Source organism: Balearica regulorum, chromosome 5 (genome assembly GCF_011004875.1).
Source record: "Balearica regulorum gibbericeps isolate bBalReg1 chromosome 5, bBalReg1.pri, whole genome shotgun sequence".
Lineage (NCBI taxonomy): Eukaryota > Metazoa > Chordata > Aves > Gruiformes > Gruidae > Balearica > Balearica regulorum.
This window is the reverse complement of record NC_046188.1, coordinates 70,088,040-70,115,302: the sequence shown is the minus strand read 5'-3', so window position 1 is coordinate 70,115,302 and position 27,263 is coordinate 70,088,040. Positions and strand designations below refer to the sequence as shown.

At 51.7% G+C, this 27,263-nt stretch overlaps 1 protein-coding gene and 1 long non-coding RNA gene across 2 annotated transcripts in view; one reads left to right on the top strand and one right to left on the bottom strand.

Annotated features, from left to right (window-relative positions):
- The window catches only part of EPS8L2 (EPS8 signaling adaptor L2), a 62,992-nt gene that overhangs the window by 12,345 nt on the left and 23,384 nt on the right, over positions 1 to 27,263 (top strand). Inside the window, exons 2-4 of the mRNA XM_075755619.1 lie at positions 8,514 to 8,578; positions 9,517 to 9,572; positions 25,846 to 25,910. Of these exons, the coding sequence (XP_075611734.1) occupies positions 8,535 to 8,578; positions 9,517 to 9,572; positions 25,846 to 25,910 (165 nt within the window). The 5' untranslated portion in view covers positions 8,514 to 8,534. The remainder of the gene's footprint in view (positions 1 to 8,513; positions 8,579 to 9,516; positions 9,573 to 25,845; positions 25,911 to 27,263) is intronic.
- Positions 1 to 27,263, bottom strand: part of LOC142602193 (uncharacterized) — a 53,827-nt gene that overhangs the window by 3,544 nt on the left and 23,020 nt on the right. The gene's annotated exons all lie outside the window — the stretch shown is intronic.

Below are 27,263 nucleotides of genomic sequence, written 5' to 3'. Positions count from 1 at the left end.
GCTGAGTCTCCCAGCTGTTTCACAAATGCCTTCGAGCCTGGAAAAGCCATAAGGGAAATGAGAGAGATTCTCGCTATACAGCGAGGTGCACACAAGGAACAGCTCTGGGAGTCAGCGCTTGCAGCCAGGAGACAGGAGCGTGCTGCCAGTTACGCACAGGGCTTTGGTGTTTCGCCCGACCACGGAGGCGATTCAATGCCCTCCTTCAGGCTGGGCTGGAGCAAAACAGGGCAGCGCCTTGGGCCATTATCCGTCCTGCTCTGAAATATAACACACACACATGCAGAGTCACTCCCTATTTTTACTGGCCTGACGTCCGAGTCCTGATTTCTACACAGAGAAAATAAAAAGGATCCCTTCATCAACAGAGACTAGCGTCAAATCCTGCTAAAAATCACAGCTATAACCCCCTTGCTGATGGTGATCCAGTGCCAGGAGTCTAGCACCAGGCTAGAAAAGGGGATCGTTTTTTTGCTGGGGGAGTTGAATAAGGATACAGAGCAGAGAAACCTTCAGCATGGCAACTGCCAGCGCATTTCTTCAGCAAACTTTCTGGGTACCAGGTGTGCTCGCCCACGGGTCCGGCCAGCGCCAGCACATGATGTCCGGAGCCCTCCAGCCTTCCCCTCGTGTCCTGGTCCCACAGCCGGCACCAGCCTCCCACCACTCCTTTCTCCCCCTCGCAGGGCTGTGCTCACAGGAGGTGTGGGCACAAACGAAAACAGGACAGAGGAAAAAGCTACAGAATTCCCCACAACCCTCTTCCCGGGAAGCCTAGGGAACACGTCACGTTGGTTTTTCTTCCTGGGGAACGCAAGTGAGTCACGTTACACTTTCTCCCGTTCGGGAAGTTTTAAACTGGGGTCTTTTAGTTTAAACCATTTAATGCGCTTTTATACAAGGTGTGCTCATCCGTCTCCTTCCATCTTTCCAAAAGCATCTATTAATAATTTGGCACACTGTTTCTGGGCCTGCTTCTCAAGCTTGCTAAACTGCAGCCCAAGCATAGATAATGCTTAGCTAGCTTGGTACCCTGGCGAGAAACGGGCTCAGCAGACACACAGCAAGCCCAAACCTGCTCCGTGTTTTTTCTCCACCCAGCTCCTGTGGGATTCCTCCAACAGAGAGGAAAAGTGTAAATTCAGGAGCTGTGACTCAGCACAGGGACTCTGCAAACAGGTCTTTCAGAGGGATAGTGGAGTCAACTTCCAGTTTTTTCCCCAAGATCTTGGAGATTGTGGCTATTTGTGCATTTTCCCAGGGTATTTATAGAGCAAGGCACTGTCTAGACTTGCTTTCGGTTGTATTTCTTGCAGGGAGGTTTTGCTTTCTGGCAGGAATAGAAAAGCTCCTAGTTTGGTTCAACTAGCCTGCAGAGCCTTCCTCTGCCACACCGACCTCTGCGGGCACCGAGAGCCTCCAGCGCTGGCTGGACTCCTGAACTGGGGCTGTCTGGGTATCACATACAGACTGGAAAGAGCCACGCACGCGCGCGCATGTCTCCGTGTGTTTGGGGAGACGGGGGGGGTCACTTCCCATGCCCTCTCTAGGTAGGCTGTGAATCTCGGATCAGGAATTTGTAAATATTGGCACTTTTGCTCTGTGGTATCAGTTTGTGGTTCTGAGCATTAAGTCCCAAGTCCCCATTTCAGCTCCGGGGGGGATCAATAGTAAAGCCAGCAGACACACTGCCCCCAAATCTCTCCTGCAATCTAGCAGGGCTGGGTGGTCTCCCAGGGACCGCTCATGCCAAGCCCAGCTGCTGGCCAAGCGTGTGGGTGTTCCCCTCTCTGTGCCGGGAAGTCTGCCTAAACATTTTCCCAGGAAATATGTTTTAAGCACAAATTACTGTTCCTGAGAAGCTGAGTGAACAAGGCACAGCCTCCTTGAGTGTGAACCTCAGTGATGGGTAAAATCTTATCCTGGTGCTCCGCAGCACACAGCGTGGAAAGGCACAGCACGTAAGGACGGAGGGACTCTTAAACAAAAAGTGGCAATCGGGGTCCATCAAAGCTGGCGGAGGGAGGGCTGTAGATCTGGGTCACCTCAGCCTAAAAGAGCTGCTGCCGCTTCTCCCATGGAGGCTGAAGAACGCTTGGTTCTTCTCTGCTCGGACCTATGCTGACCTGTTGGGCTGGGTTATATTTATCCAGGTGCTTGTCTTCTGAAGAATCTCCACAATGTGAAAAATCAGGGAGTGTTTCTCCGAGCTGGTTGTATGCACCACCTCTGACTCTAACAGGTGTAACATGCTACACGCCATGCGCACCCTGAAACTACACACGCATTCACGCTCACCTCTTCCACAGGGGCTAGCGTCTTCCCAAAGCGACCTGTGATCTCGAGTGGCTCCGTCATTGTAAAGATAACTTGAAAGGGTGCCATGGGTGGGAGGGAGGGGAGGAGGGAGGAAAGAACAACAGGACTCACGACTTTCCGAAACTTGAGGCACTGTAAAGACATCTCAAACAATGCAGATAAGAATGGGGACTCCTAGGGTGACCAGACTCTCTGAGAAATATCGGTTGGATGTATTCCCCTTTTCAAAGCCGGAATCACCAGCAACAGGTTAAAACAGTCATGAAGTTCTGACTTGGTCCCACTGAACCACCGTGATTTGCAAGGCCTGATTTGCAAAGGAAGGGTTTGGAAATTTCAGTCTTAAGGTAGGACAAGATCTTTGCTTGCTTGCTTGCTTTTTCAAAGGAGCAGCAGCAGCAGCAACATTTAGTTGGCTGTCAGCCTCTTTGCTCTGCAGTTGGGTTTCCCTTGATGCTTTCTGACTAAGCCAAAGATGATTTTCTTTATGAGAGCATGTTCTCGGTAGAGACCCTACCGAGCAGGTCTGACTTTCTTTTGGTGAGACAGGCATCCTTACTGGCAGGTTCAGAAAAGCAACTTCAAGCAGGAGAAGGGTGGTTTCATCATCAGACACTGGAGACCCAGGTTAAGTTCTCAGGTCTGCCATAGGCTCCCAGGGTTCATCTAAACCAGATCGTGTGAATTTAGATCTCTTGGTGCCACATGAGGAGCACTGAGCACACAGATCCCAGTGCCTCACCAACACCCGCAAGCTGTTTTGTGAGTGGACTGCTGTGGGATTGTAGCCTTGCCTATCTGCCAGCCCCTTCAGCACGATTACAGTGGGCAGGACAGACCACGGGAGGTGGTGGGATACTCTCGGGGGTTGTCTGGAGCACAAACAGCGCAGGACACGTGTAGCACAGTGCCTCTGCTCCCTTTGCTTTTGTGTGGGTACAAGCAGGCTCAGCTTTGCGGGACAGTCAAACCACTTTCACCAGCGTGATGTTCCCTTCCGAAAACCCTCAGCAACCCTAACAGATGGCGCTTTGTTGTCCTGGGAAGTTTAAAAGATAACATCACGTGGTCGCCAGCTAATGTTTCTAACTGACGCTTTATGTTACGTGCCGAGGCTTTTGCTAATCTAGCACTCCTGCCTGACCCATCCAGTTGGCAGAGGCTACCTGCAGAGACAGCAGCACCCTCCCACCCCAGGCAGCACCCCCGGCAGCGTTTCCATCACATGGATTTCACCAGTGCCCAAACCCCGTCACCTCCTTGATGCAGACACTTCCCTCGCCACGTCCTCCAGTGCTTCAGTGAAGCCGTTCCCCACCACCACCTTTGGGTTGACTTGATGGGGCGTAAAGGACCACTTTGCAGGTTGGCATCATTCCAGGGGGTCCAACCCAGTCAAGAAACGCTTTAGGCTGCAGACATCAAACCTTATTTAACCCCTTTCTGTGACACATCGGTTAAACTATCAGTAGCGCTACCACAGCTCCAGGTAGGAGAACGTGTTTCAGTACTAGCTTGTGGGGAATTTGGAAGTCCTGTCACACCGCACAGATTTCAGGGGGATGACCGATGGAAACAAAGACAAGATCTGTTAGAAACAGGTTAGACCGTGCTAGGAAAACCGTACTATTACTTCTAGGTGACTTGTCAATTTTTAAGATTTTGGGGTTTATGCCATACTTTTCTACTGTTGTTCCAGCAAAAGTTGTGTTTTGCTCAGCATTTTGCTGCTGCTACAATCACGTATTCTAACAGCCTCTGATACCAACAAAGTTTCTCCAGCCCACTCTACCTGATCACACTCTTGAAGGTACTCTTAGACCCATGATGGAAAACACTCACAGACACTAGATGCTGCTATTAACAGTGATGATAATAATAATAATTGCCCTAAAACAGACACTAGTATTTAACATTTTCAGGTTGTCCAATTTTCACCCAAAGTCCAGAAATTCTCACAATCCCTTTCCACGCGCTGTAAGAACAAAACTGTATGACCACAGCAGACGAGGGAGAAGTACACCTAATAAAAATAATGGACGACAATAGCAGCAATCAGCCCAAAGAGAAGAGAGAGCCATTATTCTTTCCCCTCCCATACAGCTTCTCCACCCTTGCAACGTTGCAGCTCCCTCTTCAAAGAGACTCAAAGAAAGTCAAAACAATGTATGGCCCGCTTCCATTTGCTATAAAAGTACGGAAAATTAGCAGAGACAATAATGTCAGGCTCCTATCACGACTCTGTGCGTCTTCAGGAGGATATTTGACCTCCAAGGATAAGGCTGCCCGGAAAGTCAGGGAGCGAGATTTCCTTTGCTTTAAAGTACAATATGACTTCACCCACCTCCATGTCCTTCAGCGCTGACTTCTGCTGGCCTCCCTAAGGCCCTCTGTTTCAGATCATGAGATCTCCTGGCCTGGGACAGGTCACGGTGCCAAGCTTTAGCCAGGCAGTTAAAGCTTCCCTGTAAGTCCCCCCAGCAGAAGCGTAGCACTGCTGTCTGTCCCCACGACCGGAATTTGAGCCTGGCTTAGCTGCTGGAGCCCCCATCCTGTTAAACAACCACCCTCGGGTGCAAGGCTTAGCTGGCTTGCTTGGCCAGCCACAGAGAAACACTGCCCTGCACCATCCAAAGAGTGGGTAATGGTCTCCAAACTGGATTTGGTAAGGCTGAGTCAAAGGCAACCCCTGCACGGCTAAATTTGCCTCTCGCTTCCCTTCCCACGCGTGCTCGCCCCGCTGGGGAAGGAGGAGAAAGCAGCCGCACCCTGCAGGGAGATAAGAGGGAGATCAGGAACCCTCGAATCGGGGAAGCGTGAGCCGCAGCTGGAATGACAGCGGGGAGAAGACAACGCGCACGTCAGAGGTTGCAGACCGTCGGAGCTCTTAGAGATGCCCCCACGGGGTGTGGGGTGGGGGAACCTGGGGAAAGCCAGCCGCTCGGCCACGGCCTCACCTCCTCTCTCCCGTCTTATCTTTGGCCCCATCCACATTTGGAGGTGAAGTACTCTCAGCCCCTTCTTCGGCTTATTCAAGTCCAGTTGTCTCTCGATTTAGCAAAATCATTACAAAGTCTCCAACCCCTCAGGAATGTGCCCCCCGCCCCAGTCTGCCAGCTAGGATTCAATTAATATCAGGCAATTTAAACTGAATTAATTAAAAGCTCTGGCATGAGGCTCTGTCCTGCTTTAACTTGGCCAGCATCACACCACACCCTCATTTCGATTAACACGTTTGAACACAGACATGGCCCTTAATGCAGCGGTAAGAGCTAGGCAAAGGTTAAACAATGAAAATAGCATGAATAAATAAAAAGAAGGGAGCCCGGCAGGATAAGGACCTGCTGACTTGGCAGGCGCTCGCATGGCCTCCAGTGTCACGGCCTCGTTGGGATGCAGGCACCCCGGGAGGGAGGACGACCTTCCGATGGCGCTGGGCGAAGGCAGGGGGGACGCTGGGGTTTACTGCGTTACAAACCAGGGATCGCTCCATCGGACGTGTCGGAAGGAGCGATTCATAATCAGCCCCTCGCTGAAACGTCAGCGGTGCTAACGCATTACAGCTTCCGCTCGGCCAGGTGGAAGACTTTTGGAGCATCAGGGTGTAAATGGGACGGCGAGCAGCACAAAATTTTTCTGCCGTTTCGTGGGAGGTGGGTGTTCCCACTGCACATTTCCAGCAGCACGTTCACAAGTCATTGGGATGCCTGCAGGGTCTGGTGGTGTTTCCACTAGTCCAAGTACATGGTAGGGAGCCCAGCTTATCCCGCCAGTCCTTTTATTAACTACCACGAGACAAAGAATTGGCTCATTTTGTGGCTGGTCCCACCTCACGCACGAAGCTGAGCAGCAACCTCTGCCATTGCCACGGGGTCCGCTCCTCCGGCAGCCAGACAGCGTTCGACCAGACGGGTTCCTCTAGCAGCAGGAGCAGATCCCCAGAGTTAGCCTTTTGGTCAAAGCTCACGAAGGAGAAACAAAAACTAGGGTGACCTTGGCTGCGTCCCCAGTTCCTCCGGCTGTTTCACGGCCGCGGCCTGCGAGCAAGCTCTGAACTCCACAGGCCAAACTCGGCGCCGCTTACGCGCTGGAGTAACCTGGATTTCAGTCCATTAAGGACACAGCCCTGGGGCAGTAAGTGAAAGGGAGCCAGAAATATTACATTAACATGCAGAAACATTCCTATGATCATCAGCCACAGGACTAAAGTGATCAGATGGTGTAAAGTAAACAGACCAGAGCCGGGTTTATTAGAGCACGTTCCCTTTTCTAGGTATCTTATGCTAATGCACACAGAGATCCAGGAGATAGCAACAGTTTGAGGCCTGTAAAAGGAAACCAGCAGACAGCTATTAACAGAGGAAAAATTCACAGGTACCCAATCTTGGGCACAGGGACGGGTTTTATTACATTCAGGGGGGCTGGCAGAACACCAAGTTTCTATTCTAACATGTATATGAATTTATATCTGCGTGTGTGCGCATGGGCTTTAGTATCAACCACAGAAGAGATGAAAAAGGGAGAATTTAGTATACTATCTACAAAACGCACTTCAAAGTCATTTCCAGCAGCGTCTCAGTGCTGAGGAGTATTACTGTGGCACAAAGCCGGCTGAAAGCCGTAAGGCTGAGCCCAAAACGTGCCGGGGTCCCCCATACGGTCCGTGTGTACACGCGCGTGTGTGGCTGTGCAATGCTGTCAGCGGGATGCCGTCGTGTCGTGCAGCATCACACAAGCCGTGTGCTTCGCACGGAGAGCCGGATCTCCACAAAATATACCCCTGCGACCGATGAGCAGTTTTGTTACCAGCAGGGAGAAAACTCTGCATCTGCCCTCACCTCAGGGTGAAACACACCGAGCAAAATAGCACGAACGAGCGTTTCCAACACGAGGAATAAAAACACATACGTAAGGAATCTAGGGCAGCTGTGCTGATGATACAGCAAGCCCTGCAGCAGAGATAGTCAGCCTCCAGAGGGGAAATCCCAGGTGCCAGGGATGACTCCGAAGCATTCCCCCGGGATCACACACAATTCAGCCTAAGCTCCGTTAAGAAAATCCTTTGTGAGGCAGCTCCGCTGCCTGCCAGGGATGGCTGTCACAGCAGCCCCGCGGCACACACCAAGCACGTTCAAAGGTCCCCTCGCAGGAAATCCCACTGAAGACACTGATTGATTTCTTCCTTCAGGCCAAGGACGAGTATTTTAAAGCCATACCTTTGAATTCTGACCACCTTAGAGTGAGGTGCGCGGGGTCGGACCCAGGCGAAGCAGAGGGCTGAGTGCCCAGCGCGCAGGCAGCTGCCCCCTGAGCTTTTCAGCACTGAATAAAAAACTTCAAAGACTTTGTCTTGGCTTTCCTTCAACTCAGGCACTAGAGCAGAGGTGAACATCTGGGATGCCAATACAAAGCGTCCCCTGAAGTTTTATTATACCTTGTTTTCCCTCCTTTTTTTTTCCTCCCTTGCCATTCTGCTCTCAGAACAGTGCCTGGATCTCTCTCACATCTTTTCTCACATTATTTATAATTCTCATCTGAAAGAGGAGGGAAAAAAATCTGTGAACTGAGCCTGCCTGCCTCTCAGCAGGCACTTAGCCATCACAGTACATTTTTCTCCATCCTTATGCTGCCAGGGAAGCAGCACTCACAATTATCTCACTTTTCTCTACACGGGCAATACTGTGGTAAGGATAGTTTAACAGCTGGTACAGAGCTTAAAATTGCCACATAACAAAAGACAATGGCACTACGGGCATGAAAAATGACTCAGGACATTTACAGTCATGAGTACGTGGCCACAGGGATCCGCGTGTTTTTAATGGCTTCTGACAGACCATAAAGGCAAAGGCCACATCGGTCCCTACTAAACTGTAGGCAGGGCTGCTTTGCTAGAAAAAGACGTGCTGAAATACCACAAAGTCAGGGTGTGCCGGGAAGGGACGGGCGAGAGAGGAGGGGGGGAAACAGGTTTCGGAAAGGCATCCTGGGATGTGTCATCTTCAGCCCAGGGCAGAGCTGTGAGAGGCATCTGAGCCACGAGGCAGAGAGCGGCAAGGAAACCTGGCCGTGCTAACCTGACTGCTCGCATCTGCCCACCCTGCTGCTTGGAGACCCCAAGTCAGAGCACGCACACAGATAAATCACCTGATAGAGGGTTTTCTCATTGCTAACCCTGTCTCCTCTGCTTCCTGCAGTTGCCCGTCCTGCGAAGCGACATGAGTCTCAAGGGATCCCTCAGCAGCAACCCTGGCTCATCAAAGTAAGGATCTCCGTGGTGGGCTTCCTCCGTCTCGCAGCTGGCACCACCACTCCTTCCTACCACCCAGAGGGATGCTCTGAGGGGTCCCATTTCCCCCCAAGTCCCTGGTGCTTGTTTCAGCCTTCCTGGGCACCTGACAAGCTGTGGCCGTAGCCAGCATCCCCGCCTCACCCCTGACGTGCCCTGCACGCTGTGGCTCGGTAATGCCACATTAGATGCGGGGAGATGAACACCAGGAGCCTCTCCACCTGCGGCTTGGGGGCTACGGCAGCCCGTGGCACCTTCCCGATGAAGCCAGAGCCACCAGCTCTCCCCCTCCTTCCTGGTGAGAGCAGGGTGTAGGTGTATGAGCACCACGTACCACCGCCTGCCCTCAGGGGACATGGTGACAGAGCAGAAAGGAGCCATCGGCCACCCCCTGGCTCACTGCACCATGCAGGACAGCCTGACCACAGCGCCTGAAACCCTGAGGTCCTGCTTGGATCCTCCCCTGCCAGGCCTGAGCCGGAGAAAACACAATTATCTCCTGGCTGTGCACTCCTACGCACAACCCAGGAACGGGAGGGTGGCCCTACAGGGGATGTAACCCATGCCTGGAGACCTGACATCCCAGAACTCAAACGTTTACACACAATTACATCCTTCCACATTTTGACATGGGATATGTTCCACATCTGAGCACCTGCCTTCAAGGAGTACATCTCAACAGGGTCCATTCATAAGGGATCTTAATTTTTTTGCGCCGGCACAAGCAAACGCTTTGCCTGGTAATTTGGAGTCATTCCATGTCTGACGGACGTGATGAGGATGGCAGGGCTGGTCCCTCTCGGGAGAGCCGCAGGGCTGCTGCGCCGATTATCGTGTGAGCTGCAGTGCGAAAGCAGATGTTAAAAACATCTGGGAGCTGACGACTTATTTGTACCTTCCTTCTTTTACAGTGGCAGCATGGGCAGAGCGGACGGAGCCTCCAAGCTGAGTGCAAAGGACCTGTACGGTAAGTCGTGCCACAGACACATCTAAGTTTCCTATAGCAAAGGCATCTCTGGAGACCTGGACGCGGCTGTTGGCGAGTTTCAGGTTGGGACTCAAAGCCAGGTGAATCCAGACCTCCACACAAAACAGGCTGGCCTGACATGGCAGCAAAATGCACCCTACCCCTGTGCCACCACCTCCCGCCCTGGGGAGAGCTGTGTTTTTGTGAGAACAGACAAGCTATGCAGAACATTGCTTCCCCTCGCCCCCTCCCATCACCTAGATCCTCTCCAGTTATGTTAGCAAGATAACCCGATAAAGGGCTAACAAAAGAAAGACTGTCCTCAGCAGGTTAATGATTATCCTCTTTTAACTACTCAGTGAACCATGAAAACTCAGTGCCCTTTGGCTCTGGGGAAGCAGAGGGAATTGGCAGGATGGTGCTTGTGCGGAGCCTGATCTGCAGCTTGTTTATAAACCACTCCAGCTCCAGAGGAGCCAGTGAGTCACCAGGTGAAGAGCAGTACAGAAAACTTGGGTACCAATGACAGTTATTCCTGATCTTAGCAGCTCTCTTAACATATCCCAGGTGAAGACTTGGCCCGTGGGGTAGGCAGGACAAGCAGAAAGTCGTGTGAGAAGTCACCTCCCTCAGTTACTCCCTGGATAAAAAGATGGGGGTTTGTCTGGGGGAACACGAGCAGCTTTCAGGGAGTCCAAGCCTGCAAACTCCCATCTGAGAGCTGTCAATTTGCCTGGTTGATGCTTTCATTGGATACGAACAGGCTGTGCGTGCCCCTTGTTGGAGAGTTTATATTTGATCAGAAATCTCCCTTTGCGGTTACGAGGTGAGGGCAGCTGTGCTTGTACCTGGGAAGTGACTTCGGTTGCTGAACGGTTTTGCCTGGAGGTTTATCAGTGTGGAGTGGCCAGGAGCAGCGTCCCACGAGTGACCCGTCTTGGCCTGGGGAGAAGTGGGTGCTGGTGGGAAGGCTGGGGCTGTACCTTGTGGATGAAGTATTAAAGTCATTGTTAACTCTGATTAGCTGCAAAGTAGTGAAACACGGGAGTAAAGGCAGGACAAAAATTTGGTGTTACTGGCCAGGGCTATTTGTGGCCTCGATGCCGCACGATGGGCAGGTGCCAAGTGGAGGCTTGAGCCTCCAGACACTTGTCAGTCGCTTGTCTGGAGACGAAAGGACACGGGATAAGCCCAGGAAGAAGCAAGAGGATGAGGCGCGGAAATGTTTGGGTGCTGCTCTACTTTGCACACAGGACTGCTAGTTCAGATGAGCTCCTACCTCTAAGGGCATCGTTTCTTCGGCTGTGCACTGAAAACTGCTGCAGATCTGATTGGGGGCAGAAAGATTATAGTTGCAAGGTAAATAGAGAGCTGTACAGAGACCTGGAAAAATGAAAACGAGAGCTGACAACTGTGTTGGAAGCAGGGCAGATGCGCAGGTTAGCACCCACGGATGGAGGCACCCAGGGCTCCGAATTATCAGGGTTTCAGGGTGGGATCTCAGTGTGAGCGCAAAGCTGCCTTGGTGCCTCGGCATGGCGAGTAGGGACTACCCCGTAATCCTCCACCGCAAAAGCTAGCAAAGGGAAAGGCTGCAAACTGCCTTTAAAACAAACACAGTTTCTCAAATAAGTCATTTTCAACACCGAGCTACACCTTTTAATTTTTTTTTTGCATAGACACACCCCAAAAGCAAATTTCACCAGGGATGGGACCTCTCCGACCACATTCCAGCAAGTGCTAAATGAGGACCGTAAGTCCATGGGCCAAATCCTCAAGAGGAGTAAATCCGCTGCCCATTATTTCCCTGCTGCCTCTGAAGCGCAGTATGAGGTTTGCAAGAATTTACTGCATACACCAGCGGCTGTTGGCAGGCGCAGCCCAGCACTGCGCGAGTACATCCACAGGGTTTTTGCCTGGCAGAACTTGAAACCGCCCTGTTAATTCAGCATGCCTTTATCAAAGGACACTCAGCATGTGTTAGACCAATATTTAAATGTCTGGGTCCCCTTCGCACTCGGCTCCTCCCTCCCCTAACATGAATTTCTGCTGTGAGCTGGCACATTTGGGGGTGGAGGGCAGGCAAGAACTAAAATTCCAGGGAGAATTACGTTTCATAATGAAACAAATCACATCAAGCTGAGCTGGCCTTGATTATTTGATTACGATGCTGCTAAGGGACATTCAGAGCTTACAAGACTTTTCATATCTCCATTTTTCTCCAGTGTAATCAGGCTGGACCCTCAGCCTGTGTATGCTGCCAGGTCTCCAAAGAAACGAGTGCAACGACTCCCAAATTTACAGCACACAGACATCTGCTGCATTTAAAGCTCGCTAGGTAACGTACGCAGATGCTCCAATGCACGCAGATGTCTAAATATTATTCCTAGGTGAACGAGGCCTTGGTTTTAGCTTTCTTAAGATGTTTTTTCTACAACAGAGTGCCTCTCACCACAAAGCAGGTATGGGAGGAAGGAGGGCATGTACTGAACCATTAGCTCAGGTACTTGGGCTCTAAATGCTAACCCAGCCTGAGACTTCCTTACTGGCCTGAGACGAGAGGGGTGCCAGGGACACGAGTGCTATCTGGGGTCCCAGTATCAACAGGGAGGTATTAAAGCCACCCCGGGTGAGATGCTGGAGAGTGATATTTGAAAGCATCATGGTGAGGCTGAGGCAGAGCAGCAGCTCCAGGCTGTGCACAAAGCCGGCCGGATGACAGAGGTGGGGGGAATCTGTTCAGGGGGGGTTCAAGGTCATGGTGTAAAACTCACAGGGCCACGCAGGTCCGCACAGGGGACAGCCTTGCGGCTGGTGATGGGGAGGGAAGGTCACCAGGGAATTCTGCAAAGAAATTGCCTTAAAGCCCTGAGATATCTTCCCCCGGCTCAATCCCTATCAGAGTTGATCCGAGTTGGATACACTTTCTAGATGCTCAGCTGCCCTTGGTGGAGCTTCCCGGCTGTCATGCGAGCAGGATACTCATCCTCTCCTCCCCCCCTTAGCAAACAGTCATCACATTTGCTCAGCTCCACATTCTGGAAGAGTCTGTGGCTGCCTGCACGGTGCGAGCCCCAGCTCCACCGGCAGCAGGGGGAATGGCTGGCACCTATCAAGTTGCCACCTTACTCAATGCACAGCAACGAGCTGAATAAATGTTAATGCATACCATAAATAAATTAAGCTGCTTCTCCGCTTACTGGTGTCTGTTCTGAGCCTAGATGAAAGCCTGCGGAGGAGAAACCAGTGTGGCACCGGCAGAGGCGAAGGGAAGGGCTGGAAGGAAGTGTTTGTGCAGAGTGCTTCCCACCGCAGGCTTCTGCCACCCCTTTCTGTGGTGACACCCAGGGGGATTCTGCAGGCGTTCACCTAAGCTGCTTTCACGGCTGATCAGACAGCGCTGGCTCTCGGGACGGATTAGGCAGCGTACCCATGAGAAGCTGCATAGAGTCAAGGGCAGTTTAATGCTTACAGTGGATTTCTCGTGAGGCTGTGGGAAGGGAAATGGCTCTGCAGCAGCCTTCAGAGCAGCCTGTTTCTGTTCGGCTACCGTGTCTGTCCCTGCGGCACTCAGCTGCTTTCCAGCGCCCCTCGCCAGCTCCTTTGGGTGTCTTTGCCCCTCACGTCAAGTGCTGGGGCACAGAAGTGCCTGGCAGACCCGAAACCCGCAGGGCCGCAGAGCAGAGAGGTGGGAGGTGGAGATGCACCGCAGAGGTGCGAGACACCAGCCTGGCAGGAGGGCAGCGCTCGTCTCGCATCCAAACCCGCAAGACCCAACCGCTTGGCTCCAACCTGCCCACCCCAACCTTGACACACTCATTTCTGGGCGTCAGCCCAAAACCTGTCAGGGTACAGGGCTGGAAAAAGGATTTTGGAGCAAGAGAAACTGCCAGTAGCACGAGTGAGGCTGGAGAAACGTGGTGCTGAGCAGCGGCAGCCTGCGAGGCACGGTCACTTGACACTGCCCCCCGTAACCCAAGAGGGGCTTCGGCGCTGTAACAGGACACGGGGCACTAACACAAAGAGAAGAGCCGTTCCCGCCTGCCCGCCATGGCCCTGGACAGGTATCATCTGCCTGGGGAGCCGTGGGGAGAGGAGGCTCCACCGGCACTGGCTGCACCCAGGAGCCACCAGCAGAGGCTTGGCAGAGGACGCTGGCCCTGGCTAGGCAGAATACACTGATAGTGAAGGAGTAAATTATGTCTAATGGTCACAAACCAGCTCCTGGGGGTCTCCAGAGACCTCCCTTGTCTCCCAACGGGGCCTCCAGCCCCCGGCCATGCGGGGAGGTCTCCGAGATGAGACTCACCAGCCCCTTGACTGTAATTCCTTGCACCGGCTCTCCCGCACCCCGGGTGAGCACAGCATGAAGCCGGGCCTTGGGGTCGCGGCTATGCGATACCTGTCACAGACAAGAGTTGTGCCAAGTCAAGAACAGCCCCAGGAGCAGAGAGACAGAAACATTGACTCAAGACAGGCTTGCTTTCCCTATAGCTGCACTGTAAATGTGCGTTTACTATTGACAACTCGGGTGTATGACCAACAAAAGGGTTATAACTTACTATTAGTTACTGCATGCCCATACCATGAGCTTGTTCACTATTTCAGCTGGAGGCAGGTGGCAGTCACACAGTTATCAACGGGGGCACGGAGGTACTCTTCCTTCCCCACAGCCATCTAGAGGCGGGTTTGTGCGTGGATTTAACACACGCTGGCATTGTCTGTAAGATACAAGAGTGGTGGCTAGAAATCGAGCGTGCTCAACTACACGGTCAGGTCGAGAGGACTGTGCACATGCCTGAACCCAAGAGGATCTGGGACGCATCTGAATGGTGCCACTCGCCAGCATGCCCCTCAGATGCAGATACACTCTCTGTGTCTTTTAGCAGAAACTAAAAATGGAAAGCACTGGCATTCATGGAGACAGTTCCTGAGGTTCGATAGTTCGGCGGGAAGGCCGGGTGTTTGGTTTAGGCACGGCTGGCTCAGCTGAGCCCAGCCCATGCCCTGAAGCAGGCCTACCTTGACATCAGTAGAGCAGCGAGGCTGCGATTCTGGGTAAAGCAACTTCCCACCCGACTGACTGAACCGCCGTTTCCTTTAAAGCTGTCATCCCACAGGAAAGAAAGTCTGAGATCTAGCAAAGATCAAGACTCCTTGTCATAGAGAGGAGGAACCACTTCCTTCAAACTGCCCTGCAGATTCCCATTTGGGAAATGACAGGGGGACCGAGGGAACCAGCGCCGACCCAACAGGGATTTTCCCAGGTCCAGTGTTTCCTGCGCATCCCGCTCCTCCCAAGGGACCTGCTCTGCTTGCCCAAGACCTCCAGAGGACAGGGCAGAGGGACACACAGCTGTGTCTGTCTCCAACCAGCTACACGACCATGGCCAACGCACTGCACCCTTGGGCACTGCTTTCCCCTGCTCCTGCCCTTTGCCGGGACAGACCGAAAGCTGCCCAGAGGAGCGAGCGCCCCTGGATGCGTTTGTCCAGTGCAAGGGGACAGTAACAGGGAGCCACAGCCCCCCTGCAGAAGGGGGGTGAAAGGCAGTGCAGTTTTCCCATGCGCTGTTGCCGTTTGCTTCCCCAGGCCACTGCAAGAAAGCCCTGGGCAGGTCTGAGTCAGAGCAGCACCTGAGACATTAATTCCCCATCTTGAATAACTCCCTCGTCCTCCCCCACTGCTCCCTCGGTGCCATTTCAGCTTCTTTCTTCACGTCCCCTTTCCCACCCGAGATTCCAGCTTCAGATTATCCCGGCTCCCCTCCGACACTGCCTTGCAGGTGACCCTTTTATTCAAAGCCTCGGAAATTTAATACTCCAACTGGAAACAGGGCTGGAAGAAAAATAGGAAGCCAACATTCCTGTTGGTTCCCGCAGATGAAAACCCAGCGGTGGGTAAGACGGGGAACGTGTAGGCTCAGCTCAGCCCTGACTGGAGCTACTGGGAGGAGCAGGCTCTGCTCTGGGTGCTGCTGGCTGGAAACGCGAGGCGGCTGGGCTCAGCCCTGGCCGCAGAGCTGCCTTACCACCCTGCAGCCCTCGCGTCTGCGCCGCAGGGTCTTTGGGACGGGGGGTTAGCGACGGGGTGAGGGGGGCTGCAGAGAGGGAGCTGCCGCCTCCGATGCCGTAGCGCCTGCTTGGCGACTCCAGCCGTCCTTTTTCGTTGCTGCTTCAGCACTGCTGAGCGCAAGTTCTCTCCCTGCCTGGAGTAACTGCTCAGAGCTTGCTCAGAGGAACATTTGCTTAAATGGAAATGGGTTGTTGGATACGGCCAAGTACATCGGGAACAAAAGCTTGTTAGCTAATAACAACCAAAAAAAACGGGGAACTTTTCATTCTGAGTGTTTTTGGTCCTCAAGTAAAGCAAATTCATCAGTTCGCTTAATTAAATCAAGGTTCCCCCAATCTTACTAAATGTATTCTGACATTCAAAAAACATCATTACCAGCTATGGGAAGCTCAGAAAACAACATTTTGGATTGTTCGGTGAAAAATAATTTGGCAATATTTCTTCCAGCTCTGGTAAAGGAAAAAAAGAAACAGCTCTACCCAGGAGCTTCCCCTGCAGCTCCTCAATACCCTGATTATCCTCCGCTGAGCAGCTCCCGGGTGCCTGCCCAGCAGACAGTGTGGTACTGTACAGACCGCCTGCTCCCTGGCATGCCCGACACAAACACGCAGTGTTTCATGATGTACTCAGGCCTTGCGCAACCCAGGAGGTGGGTCAGGTTTTTATTTGCTCTTCTAGAGTGGGTTGTGTCTTCAGCTAATAAAAGAGGAATGTGAGCACTTGGGGCTGAGCCAGCGGCAAATATTAAGCGTGCCGAGGAGGAATTCAGCCTCGTGACACCTACTAGCAGCTGCCGCCGCGCTATCAGTAAAGCGGCTGCCTGCTGCCACAGACCATTCATACCTCTGGCTGCCCCCAACCTCAATGAGAGCCTTTTCATTCTAGAGCTTCCAGATCACGCGCTAACGTGCCACCCATGAGCGATAGCTGCCCTGTGCAAAGATTCCCAGTGTCGCAGCCACCGATACGGACAAGCTCTGGCACTTCAGAAAGTACCACGGGGCTAACAGGAAAAACAGGGAGCTTGATGCTTCGTAAGATGCTTCCAAAAGCGGAGCTCTCCCTCGCCGGCCGGCCATGGGGACCCCCGAGCAGGGAAGGCTCCGCAACTGCAGATGCCTCCGTGTCGGGAGCTCAGACACAGCAGGTCTGTGCAGTGCCTGAAACCAGATCCTTGGCTAACCCTGCAGAACCTGGAGCATCCTCCCACTCGGCGAGGAAGCAGGAACCTGTTGGATCGGCAGAGCTGCGCTTCCCGCAGATGCACGGTCAGACTGCCAGATCAGATCTGGCCCCGTGCTCAGGTCCTGGGAATGGATGCTGTTTCATAAGGCTGCTTTATAACGCAGGCCCGGCATATTTGCATCACTGCCATTAGCATACAGAGGCATTTGCTGCTCTCTTTCTCCTCTGGAGGGCTGTGTCCTGACCTGTTGGTTTGGCACAAAGACTAGCTCATGCTACACTGGTAGGTTACTATAAACAGCGTGCGCGCTGCTAGATATTGTATAGATAATATAAAGAATTGGCAAGCTCCAAAAGGCAACAGCCAGGACTTTCCTTAGGCTGTTCCAACGGGCAGAGAGGCCAGGGAGGTCTGTAGTGCCATGCAGGGCATCAAGGAGAGGTCCTTGGTCTGGTCCTGCCAATGAAAACAAACCCAATCGGATGCCTCTCTGGTTTCTTACAGAGTTTCACGTATGACTTGTCCATCCCCCACGTTTTCTGCTGTGCCTTCTGCCCAGCGACAGCTGAAAACAAATGCAGGGAGAGACAGGGAGGCTCCTGTGTGATAAAACTCACTAATTAACCAGAGAAGGATGTGCTCAGAGGGGAGGCGGGGGCCTTTGCAGCTCTGCTGTAACTGGCTGCGTTTGTTAGAGAGGCACCTGTTTACACCACAGCTGACTTTGGCCCCTTCGTACAGCAAAAGCACTGGCGAGTTTTTTGTTTCGAGCAGTTTAGCATGTAAATGGATGGAAAGAGATGCTATCTTGGGACTGAGCTTTGGGATCCTGCTGCAGCAGCCTGCAACCCCGTGCAGCTCAGCGTAGCACCACAAGCCCTTAAGAAAATGCAAGGAGAGCAGAAAAAACCCACTGTAACCCACAAACAACCTGGGAAAAGCAGAGTATGGTGGGAACACACCCCGTTCGGCCCGTTTACCCCACATGCAGAGACACAAGTGTCTTCTGCATGAAGTTGTATGGTCACACAGCTGTACCGCAGCGGCGTCGGCAGCCAGAGGTGCTTTTGGCGTACCTCTCAGCTAACAGCTTTTGGCTCTCTGCTTTGGGGCCAGGTAAGCTGAGCCCCAGAGGAGCCCGTCTCCTTCCTCCCTAGGCTGTGGGTGCCCCTGTGAATATTCCCAGGCCATGTGGGAGCAGAGGCAGGGCCCAAGCCCAGGCACCCATTGGGTGTCTTACCCCTACGAGTCTCCTTTCTCCCATCCTTGGTACCGCCGGTACCTTGTACTGGGGATGCTCTGCCCAGATGGCCCGGCAGAGGCCATGCACGAGGAGAAACAAGCCTGCTTCTGCCCTCCTTTGCACTACTCTACGTCCCTGCAGACTTTAACCAAGTTCTTTCAGCTCTAAGCTGGTCCCAGCGGGCAGAATTTATCCCGCTAGCTGATCTCTTGTACACACAGTCCCTCGGGCTGAAGGGAGTATTCACAGCCACATCCTAACTCCCTGCAAAAAAGGGTGTTGCATGGAAACGGGTAGGGAACTTGGCACAAAAGATGCGGTTTGGCTTCCTGGACCAAGCTGATAACCCTGTCCCTCCAGGATGTGCATCAATCCTGCTTTCTGCACGCCCCCCCCCATTTATTACTCTCTTTCATCCCTTCCACTTCTTAACATAAAGGCAAACAGGATGCTCTCCCTTCCAGCCAAGATTTTAGCCTCATCATGGGGATTTCAGCACAGCACCCTGTTTTGAGCCCTTGGGTAAAATCCACCTTGTTACCTCTGCAGCGGTCTGAGCTTTTTCCATTTCCTCATGTGGCCACCGGTGCCAGTGGGAACCATCATTCCCACAGCACTGTTTGTCCGTAAGATATTGGCAACAGATAACATTCTTCAGAGAACAGCTTTGCAGTTTTCCCCACACCTCTGGGTACGGGGTAAGATTAAAGCTAGCTGGTTAGGAAAGGACTGAACAACTGAACTGAATTCAGTTAAAGAACCATTTATAGGGTGTTTTTTACCCTGAAAGGTGTGTCTTAGGGTTCACGGGGTCCAATCCTTAGAGGTAAAAGGGATGAGACAATTTAGCATGTGCAAGTCCCACGCTAAAGTAATTCAAAACTTTCTGGATCACCCATGCCATTTGTACAAGGGTTTGGGCTGAGGAACGGCGCGACTGTGAATTGCCCATCATTGCTCTTTAGGCCTCAGCAGCGCATCGCAGCAGCCACCTTCCTCCAGACGAGACACAATCCCCATGCTATGAGGGTTTTTTTGGTCTCCAGACACCAAAAGCGAGGGACAAAGCTGTATTGTTTTCCCATCTCTTTGGCTCTCTTGGCAGACAGAAGGGAAAAAGTATAGTGGTGATCACTGTGGGCTCACACCAGCTTTTATCACCTGCAGACGTTCGGTGTACGAGTGCCGCAGCCCTGGAGCTCTCCTTGCCCTTTGCAGCCCATCCCGTGTTATATCCAAAGAGCCCTCCACCACTACAGCCTCTAAAAGGCACAGCAGAAGAGAAATCTTTTAAAGAGAGGTGCAGACGGTATCTAAGCTCTTAGAACAGCTGCCACCTAATTTTGGGAAAATCATCGCTATATTCCTGTAATATTTATTGCATGGGGATTATACAAGTTCTCCACCTCCTGGGGCCAGGGTACAGGTTGGATAACACGTTACAATGCTTGGGTCTTCTCTATTGCAAGACGCTGTAGAAATGCAAAGTGTCCTAGTAGGAGAGGTGTCGGATAAACCGGGAGGAAATTAGCTGCTGCTGCTAATGCGCCAGTGTTGACTCATACAAAATTAAGCAGATAGAGGGACAGGGCTGTGCAGAAGGGCAGTGCAGGAGCTACCCAGGACACGCGACTTGTCTTCTGAAGACTTTTCTGGCCCAGGAAGTTCACCTGTCCAACATCAAAGATCCCCCTTGATCCACAGAGTCAAACAGCCACAGATCTCCCCGCAGGCATATTTGGATCAGCCCAGCATGATCGGAGCCAGATTTAAGCTAAGGCAAATAATGATACATCTACAGAAAGGTCTGCAGTGTTTCACCACATTGCTTTGAAGTAACAAACAAAAAACCAGGGTTTTTTTGTTTTTTTTTAAAGCACCCATGCTTCTCAGATAGATGTGGCCTATGACTGACCATTTTGTGATTTGCAGCCTGGATCTTTACTTCTCCCTGCGATTAAACCAAAACTAAATGCTGGGAAAGAAGGAGATTTCAGTGTTCTGGCACCCCGCTGTCCCCGGAAAGCCTGGCTGTTTTCAGGCCATGTGGTTGTATTTGCAGATGCCAGGAGGAAACACAAAAAAGTTTCCATGGGCGTGGGGACCAGGTAGAAGCCAATGAGACAGAAGGGATTTCAGGAGAAGGAACAAGCAGCAGTCTTAAAGAAAGGGACAGGAAAGAGAATACGCAGAAACACCCCCTTCCTCACCCTGGGTAGCTTCTGGGACGTCACTTGAATGGCATCCTGAAACAAAATAGAGGCACTTTGTTCTAGTTCTGCGACTTTTAAAGGTAATGCAAAAATGCCTCCAGGGAGAATCAACAGAGGGAGGGGGAGCATCTGCACTTCTCCCTGCCCTGGGGCTTGCTTCTGTCCTGGAAAAGGCTGCAAAGGGCTAAAGGGGCCTTGGGCCCCGCTGAGCGAGCTTAACTCTGAGCACAGGCGATGGGGAGCAGGGGCTATGCAGAGCTGGTTTCGACAGGTCCCCAAGATTTCCAAGGGCTTCTCCAAATATTTTCTCAGCAGTACATGCTTGTATCTCCCCTGACTGTGACACGTGCAGCTTCTTTGAGCTTGGAGGACAGGGCAAAGGCATCAGAGAGGACCCCAGAAAGTCTGTAGGCAACCAGCCGCAGACCTGACCATCGCTGCAGCTCCATGGGCTGTTCTCCTACCAGAAGGCCAGTCTGGTTCTCCTACCAGAAAGCCAGCTACAGTCTAGTAGGCTGTTCTACCAGAAACACAGTCCTATGCCAGCCCCCCTCTGGAAACCCCGTCCCCCCCAGTATACCTTCCCCTCGGGCATCACCAGCTCCTGACGTGGCTCTGCACCCTTCCTTTCAGGGCTGGAGACATTTGCCCGTCCTAATGTAAAACCCCTTTGTTACTAGGCCGACCACTTCAGCCTTTTCCACTCCCTTCTAAAAAGGAGGGGTTGGGATGTCTTAAAATCCAAATTTGTCTCCATCCCACACAGATGCGGTGTTCTCATTTCCATTAGTGTCATCTATTTACATGAGAAATGCTTGGTGAGGAAATTGAGGTTACTGAGAGAAAAAAAGTTACTCACATCAGACACGAATCCCTGCGGTGTGTCTCGCAGTGTGCCCTCTTCCAGACCTTGCCCCACATTTGAAGTAGGGCACACTACAATTAAAACACACAGAAAACAGAAAATGCCATGGACTCTTCAGTGCAAGCCTAAGGTGGGAAGTGGCCGTGCTGAAATATTAATTAATTTACTCAAGGTCACTCTGGAAGCTAATGGATGAGCAGGAAGCCGTGCTCGGTGTCTGAGGTCTTGCCCCCAAAATAGCCTCACTCCACCTCTGAGTCAGTGCTGGTGGTGTAAAAGGCACCGGCTCGGAGACCTGCAGTCTCCGTTAACACCTCTGCCAGCATACCCACCAGTAAATCATTTCTACTTGCAGCCACTTCAGGGCTACCGGGAATTAGCCACAGAGGCAAAGCACACTGCTGTGTTTGCAGTCACAGGCACAGAGATACGAAGTGCAAAGCAGTCGGGTGTCCTGCCAAGCTGATGGCACGCCTCGGGCTTAAAGAGTGTTAGAAAAGTGTTAATAAGCATTAGAAATGAGCTTGAAATCTGCTTCTATCAACCCTTGTCAGGCTCCAAATGCAAGCAGCAGCATCTTTTCACGTTCGTTGTCTCCGGGCCATCTCTGTAGGTTTAACATGCTCCTGCAGCCACAGACAGGTTTGCTACCCGCGCTCAGCCCAGTGCCTTCAGAGAAGTACCAAGAGGAGCTCAGCGTCAGAGCCCTTCTCTGCTGGCTGAGGAAAAAGGTGAAAACCCCAAGGTAAATCTCAAGACAAGCAGCCCTTTGGGCCAGTGCTTGTTCTGGAGAGACACCTGCTGGCAATGCCCGCCGAGCCCGAGCTCAGCTCAGGGACACGCTCGTCCTCCCTCCACGGAAGCCAAAGTAGAAATAAAAGCGTAACGGAGATGCGAGGGGACGCTGGGGAAAAGGTTCACACAAACGAGGTGGAATGCAAAGCGAAAGCATGCTGCAAAGCTGCTCGTGGGCCAAGCCCCAATCCCAACTCCGCCGTCCCTTGTGCCTGACCAGCATCTCGCAGCCCCAGACCAGGGCAGGTCACCGGAGCGAGAGCACCTGACAGATGCTTCGCAAGAAAACAGGGCGAAAGACCCGCAGTCTAATATACCTGAGAGGTTTGAGCTTGTTCAACCATAACCAGTTTCTAACTGCCCTCCCCACCAGCCCGCTGATTTTAGGACAGCCAAAGAAACCCCAAATTCCCAGGAGGTGTGAGCTAAATCAAAGTAACCTGAAACAGGAGCATTCAGGGCTGGATGGGTTGGCTCGAAATCCTATCCCATTCTAGGCAGGAGAAATCCGGGCATGAAGCTGCATGCTACATGCAGGGACACGCACACTCGTGAGGAAGGACATTTGCAGAAACCCTGGCGATCAGTGCCGAGGAGGCACATGCCTATAAGATATTTTAACTCCTGTATCTCTCTGGGAAAGCGGCAGCTTCAGGCCAGCTTCTCCTTCCTTTGCACAGGACCTACTGGCAGGAGGTTTAACTAACAGCTGCTCAGGTGAGAAGCGAATACAAGGACACCCCCAGGACTAAGCTAAAGCTCCCAACCAGTGATTTGAGGGTTGTTTTCTACTTTTGTCACAGCTGGATGCTCTGTTCGCTGCATTTTCTCCTTGCTAGCACTCTCCTGCATGCAAGGCTTAAAGGAGAACACACGTCAGAGTTGGCAAATTACCCCCGAGCCAACACTCATGCTGTCATTCAGTGTCACATCTTCTCCACTGCTATCACCAGCTTCAGGAACTGCCATCCTTTCCAATCCTGACCCTCATTTCTTCGTCCTTTTGCTGCAGTCCTCTGAGCCCTCCGCTGTCCCCATACAACTGTTTGTGGGACAAGTTCGCTCAAGCAAGCTCAGGGAAAGGGACAGACAGGATGCACGGTTTGAACTACTGTGGAGCAGCAACAGGAGATGTCCATTTGCAGGAGTCTCAGTGATTCCTGGTAGCTTTGGAGAAGATGCAAAGGACAAGCTTAGTAGATCTCATAGAAAACAACTCCATGGCTTGGGAGCAACCAGGGGACTGCACTTCCTCGGGGTGAAGTGGTCAGAGAGCATTTTTGCTGGGACATAGTCAGAAGAGAAGGAAAAGGCTGTCAGAGCAGCACTGCCTCTGTCACTACTTGTGTTGACCATGACAGCTTTCCCTTCCGTGGGTGCCCTGTACCCCTCTGTCCCACTTGCTGGGCCTCTTCCCCCACACAGACCCGAGGCAGAGCCCCATGGGGTGAGGAGCTGTGTGCTCCATGCACCCCATCTCCTCTCCCTGACCAGTAGCTTGGAGTCCCCCCGCTGTCACTCCCACAGCAACCACGATAAGATACGCTTGTAAAGAATCTGTTAAGGAGGAGTCTGTTAACAAATGTGCAACCACAAAGCAGCCCAGGCACTGTTCCCTGCTCCTATCACCCACACTCATCACTCTTCCTTCTTTCATGGCAACGCACACCTGTCAAGCCGCAGCCTGCTCCGGTCCCTGCTGAAGGTGGCCAGGGTGCAGGGAGAACCTGGGTGACTGCTCTAAGCGAGCCCACGTTGCTCACTCCTTGGGGCTGGGTAGCAAAAGTGAGTTGTGCCTCACAACCAAGAGCAGGAAAGTAACGCTGAGGGATATCGGGCCATACCGGGCACCGAGAGGCCACTGCACGGGGGGGGGGGAAACAAACAAGAGAGTAACCTTGATAGCACAACAGTAGCAGCACCAGAGAGGAAACAGTCACTTCTCTTTTATGCAATGGGCAGAGGAAAATAAAAAAGGCAAGACAGTAGCAGTGGTAAAGCCAGAACTACCGCTCAAGCCGTGCTCACTTACCCAGAAGGGAAAGGATTTGCACAGAAGCAAACCAGGGAAGAACTCAGTGCACAGGCAGGCATTTGTCCTGCGGAACAAGCTGGAAGGATGCAAAACACGTGCAATTGCAGAGGACAGCAAAAGTCAAACAAACCAGGGTGTCCCCAGGGAGGAGCTGCAGCACCAGCACCTCCCTTAGGCTGCTATCCTCTGTCTCAAATTATCAGCTGAAGGGGTGACCCGAACCCTGGCTGCCCAGAGCCCGTCCACACGGGCAGACACCTTCCAGGGGCATTGCAGGATGGTCACTACGCACCAGCAGACCCTCCTCCTTCCCAGAGCTCCTTCCCACCTCCAGCCCCTTCCTGTTACTGCCCTGCCCTTTCAAGGCTTTACGCTCACTTCATTCCACTGTCTGCACTTTGAAATGGGCTTATCTTCAGTTTTCCATCTTTTTTACTGAAAAAAAGGTCACCTTCCTTCAATTGTAAGGAAAACTTTAATTTTCAGCGTCAAAATCAAAAATATTACCAGTATTTATTTTAAATCTTTGGGGAGCATTTTCAATTAAGATGTGACATGCTACTAAAAAGATAAACTAAAGAAACATTTTGGAAAGTTTTACCTGGGTCTTGCACCACTTAACCAAAAAAAACTGGAAACCAACCAAATGAGTTCCTACAAGGATATTAATTTTCTCGGTACCAGCCTCTTTAATGTGAAATTTGTTAAATGAGACCACATGTTCCGCGTTCAAAGAAAAGGGGAAAACAAAGAGAGAAGCCAACATCGCAGAGAAGACATTAAAGAGAACTTTGAAGCAAACCACAAATAAACCAAGATGAATATATACTTCTTTAAAACACAAGGAGCCCTAACGTTTGCTGCGTTATGAAATCCCCTTGGTTGTGACAGTTGCTACAGCGGACAGGATATTCTAACACAGGCTTGAAGAAGGGTGGAAACACATAAAACTGCCATTGCAGATCAGAGGAGGTCCTCTGCTGGCGAGGAAGATGTTTTCAGTTTGGATGCTCCCAGATCACTCTGGGCCTGGATGGTTACTCCTCTCTTAGTCAGTATTATGGATTTATAAGGAAGTAATTATAAGGAATCCCTGGACAAGTACCAGTTAAAGAGAAGTAAGAGCTGGCAGGGTAAATTCTTAAGAGGATTATATTCAACAGTCTCATGAAATTCCAAGCAATTTTTCCCCAGCTGCTCTTTACTGCCACTTTCCAGTAAGCAGAGCAGGAAGTAATGAAGAGTTGTTGTCTCATAAAAATAGCGTACGAGCAGCTCAGGTCCTGACTGGCTGGCCCTGATCCCTTCCTATCTGTAACTACAGCCCTTCGCTGCGGCGTGCCGGGAAATGCAAAAAAGCAAACTCAAAGCGTCACAGTAGCTCAGAGGGTTTCTTCTGGAGGACAATTCAAAGGCTTGTTATGTCCAAGCTGGTGGGGAGTGGTTGGGTTTTTTTTCTTCATGCCACATACATATCACAGCGTTCTGCCCGCCTTCTGAAGGCGCTCCTCACCTCCCCAGCCCTCTTCCAAGAGCTTCCCTCATCATGTGTTGTCTGGGGGCTTTCCCTTACACTAGGTTTAATTTCCTCCACAAATGGTGCTGACCTCCAGGAATCCACTTATCAGCAGTATTAAGGGATACAACGTGAATATGGACCCTACACACCCAATTCACCAATCCTTGTAACAAATTTAATATGTCTTATCATTCCCAATACTCCAACTGAAGCTGAGAGCTCAGAGACTATGAGAACAACTGTAGCACCCCATCATGAGAGCTGTGATACGCAGCCCATGATTATACCGATAAACAGCCACTACAATGATGGCTTGTTTTTTTCTTTTTTTTTTTTTCCAGAACAAAGGAAAAAATACTCCAACTCCAACGTCATCATGCATGAGACTTCACAGTACCACGTACAGGTGAGTACACAATCAAATGTTAAGGGGCTGAAAGGCCAAAGGCAGTGATAGATGCTGGTAACACCATGTGTTCCATTTGTCCCGGACCTTCATGAGGCCAAAAAGGAGTTGGGTACCTTCTTACAATAAGCAAGTATCGCTCTTCGCACCCTGGGAGAGGCAAACAGCAAAAGCTGCTTGAAACCTTGTATTTCTTCAGTTCCTGGCTCCCCAATGCCTGTAGATAAACTTGTCTCCTGAGCCTCCCACCCAGCTAGGTCCACTCCTTATTTCTAGCTCCTGGACTGTAGGACACACTTTCAGACGTAGCCATCTGCTGTAATTGTCCTCCTTGAGCTGTGGGTCACCATGGTGTGGTCTAAAAATACCAGCTCTCCTGCCATCTTCTATTTCTCTGCTGCTTCTCCAGCTACTTGCTTTGGAGAGCAGCAGTTGTTCCATTATGGTATGACATTATTTGAAAGTCCAAGCAAATAGACTCTGGTACAGCTCACAGATGCTCCCACAAGGCTACAAACAGCTTTCCAACTCTGAATCATGCTCGAATCCCATAACGAAGCCGGGTCTAGACTCTGATGGCTTCTCCCACATTGCGTGATGCAGCCCATCCCTGACCATTTAACTGGATCCCTTGGATCCCACACATTTCTTTGAACTGAAGAGCGGGAGAGACGCCCACATCAGACAGACTGCTTTGGGGCTGGGGAGGGAAACAGAGACTGGTCGCCGCTTCTGCGTGCCCAGCGTGCTGACCTACACCAAAGACTTTTGTCCCCTTTTATTTCCTTTCTGAATAATCAAGTTTCAGCAAATTAAAGTGTTGAGTAATTGGAGAGAGGAGAATGGGGCGGAGGGGAAGATGTTAACGAGTCAAGGGAAATTCTGTACGAGGAAATGGGAAATGGAGAAGCTGTTGTCCCTCTCATCACCCCAGGCTTCAAAGCCTTCTTGATCAGCACGGACAGACACGTTGAGAGCAGGGTTCCCGCGATGGTTACAGGAGCTCACCGGCCAAAACAGAGACCACATCGCCTGTTCATCTTTCAGCTCCCCCTCAGCTACTCTGTCCTCTCGAGTAATTCAAAACCCTTCAGCCATAACAGGCATTAAGCCAAATTCATCTCCCATCCCCTTCAAAAGAGGAGCCAGCCTGGCCGTCCCAAGCCCGGCGATTCCTGGAACGCAACGCGCCGGTGCAGGCCAGTGGCCTCCGTGCCGCAGGAACAGAGATGCCCGTCTGAGCCCAGCTGGACCGTTCATCGCTGAAAACTGGGCAAGGCGAGAAAGGAAAACGCTTTAGGAGGTTCATGTTTAGTAGACAGGGCACTCTCTTCTCTGGTTTAAGACCCCAGT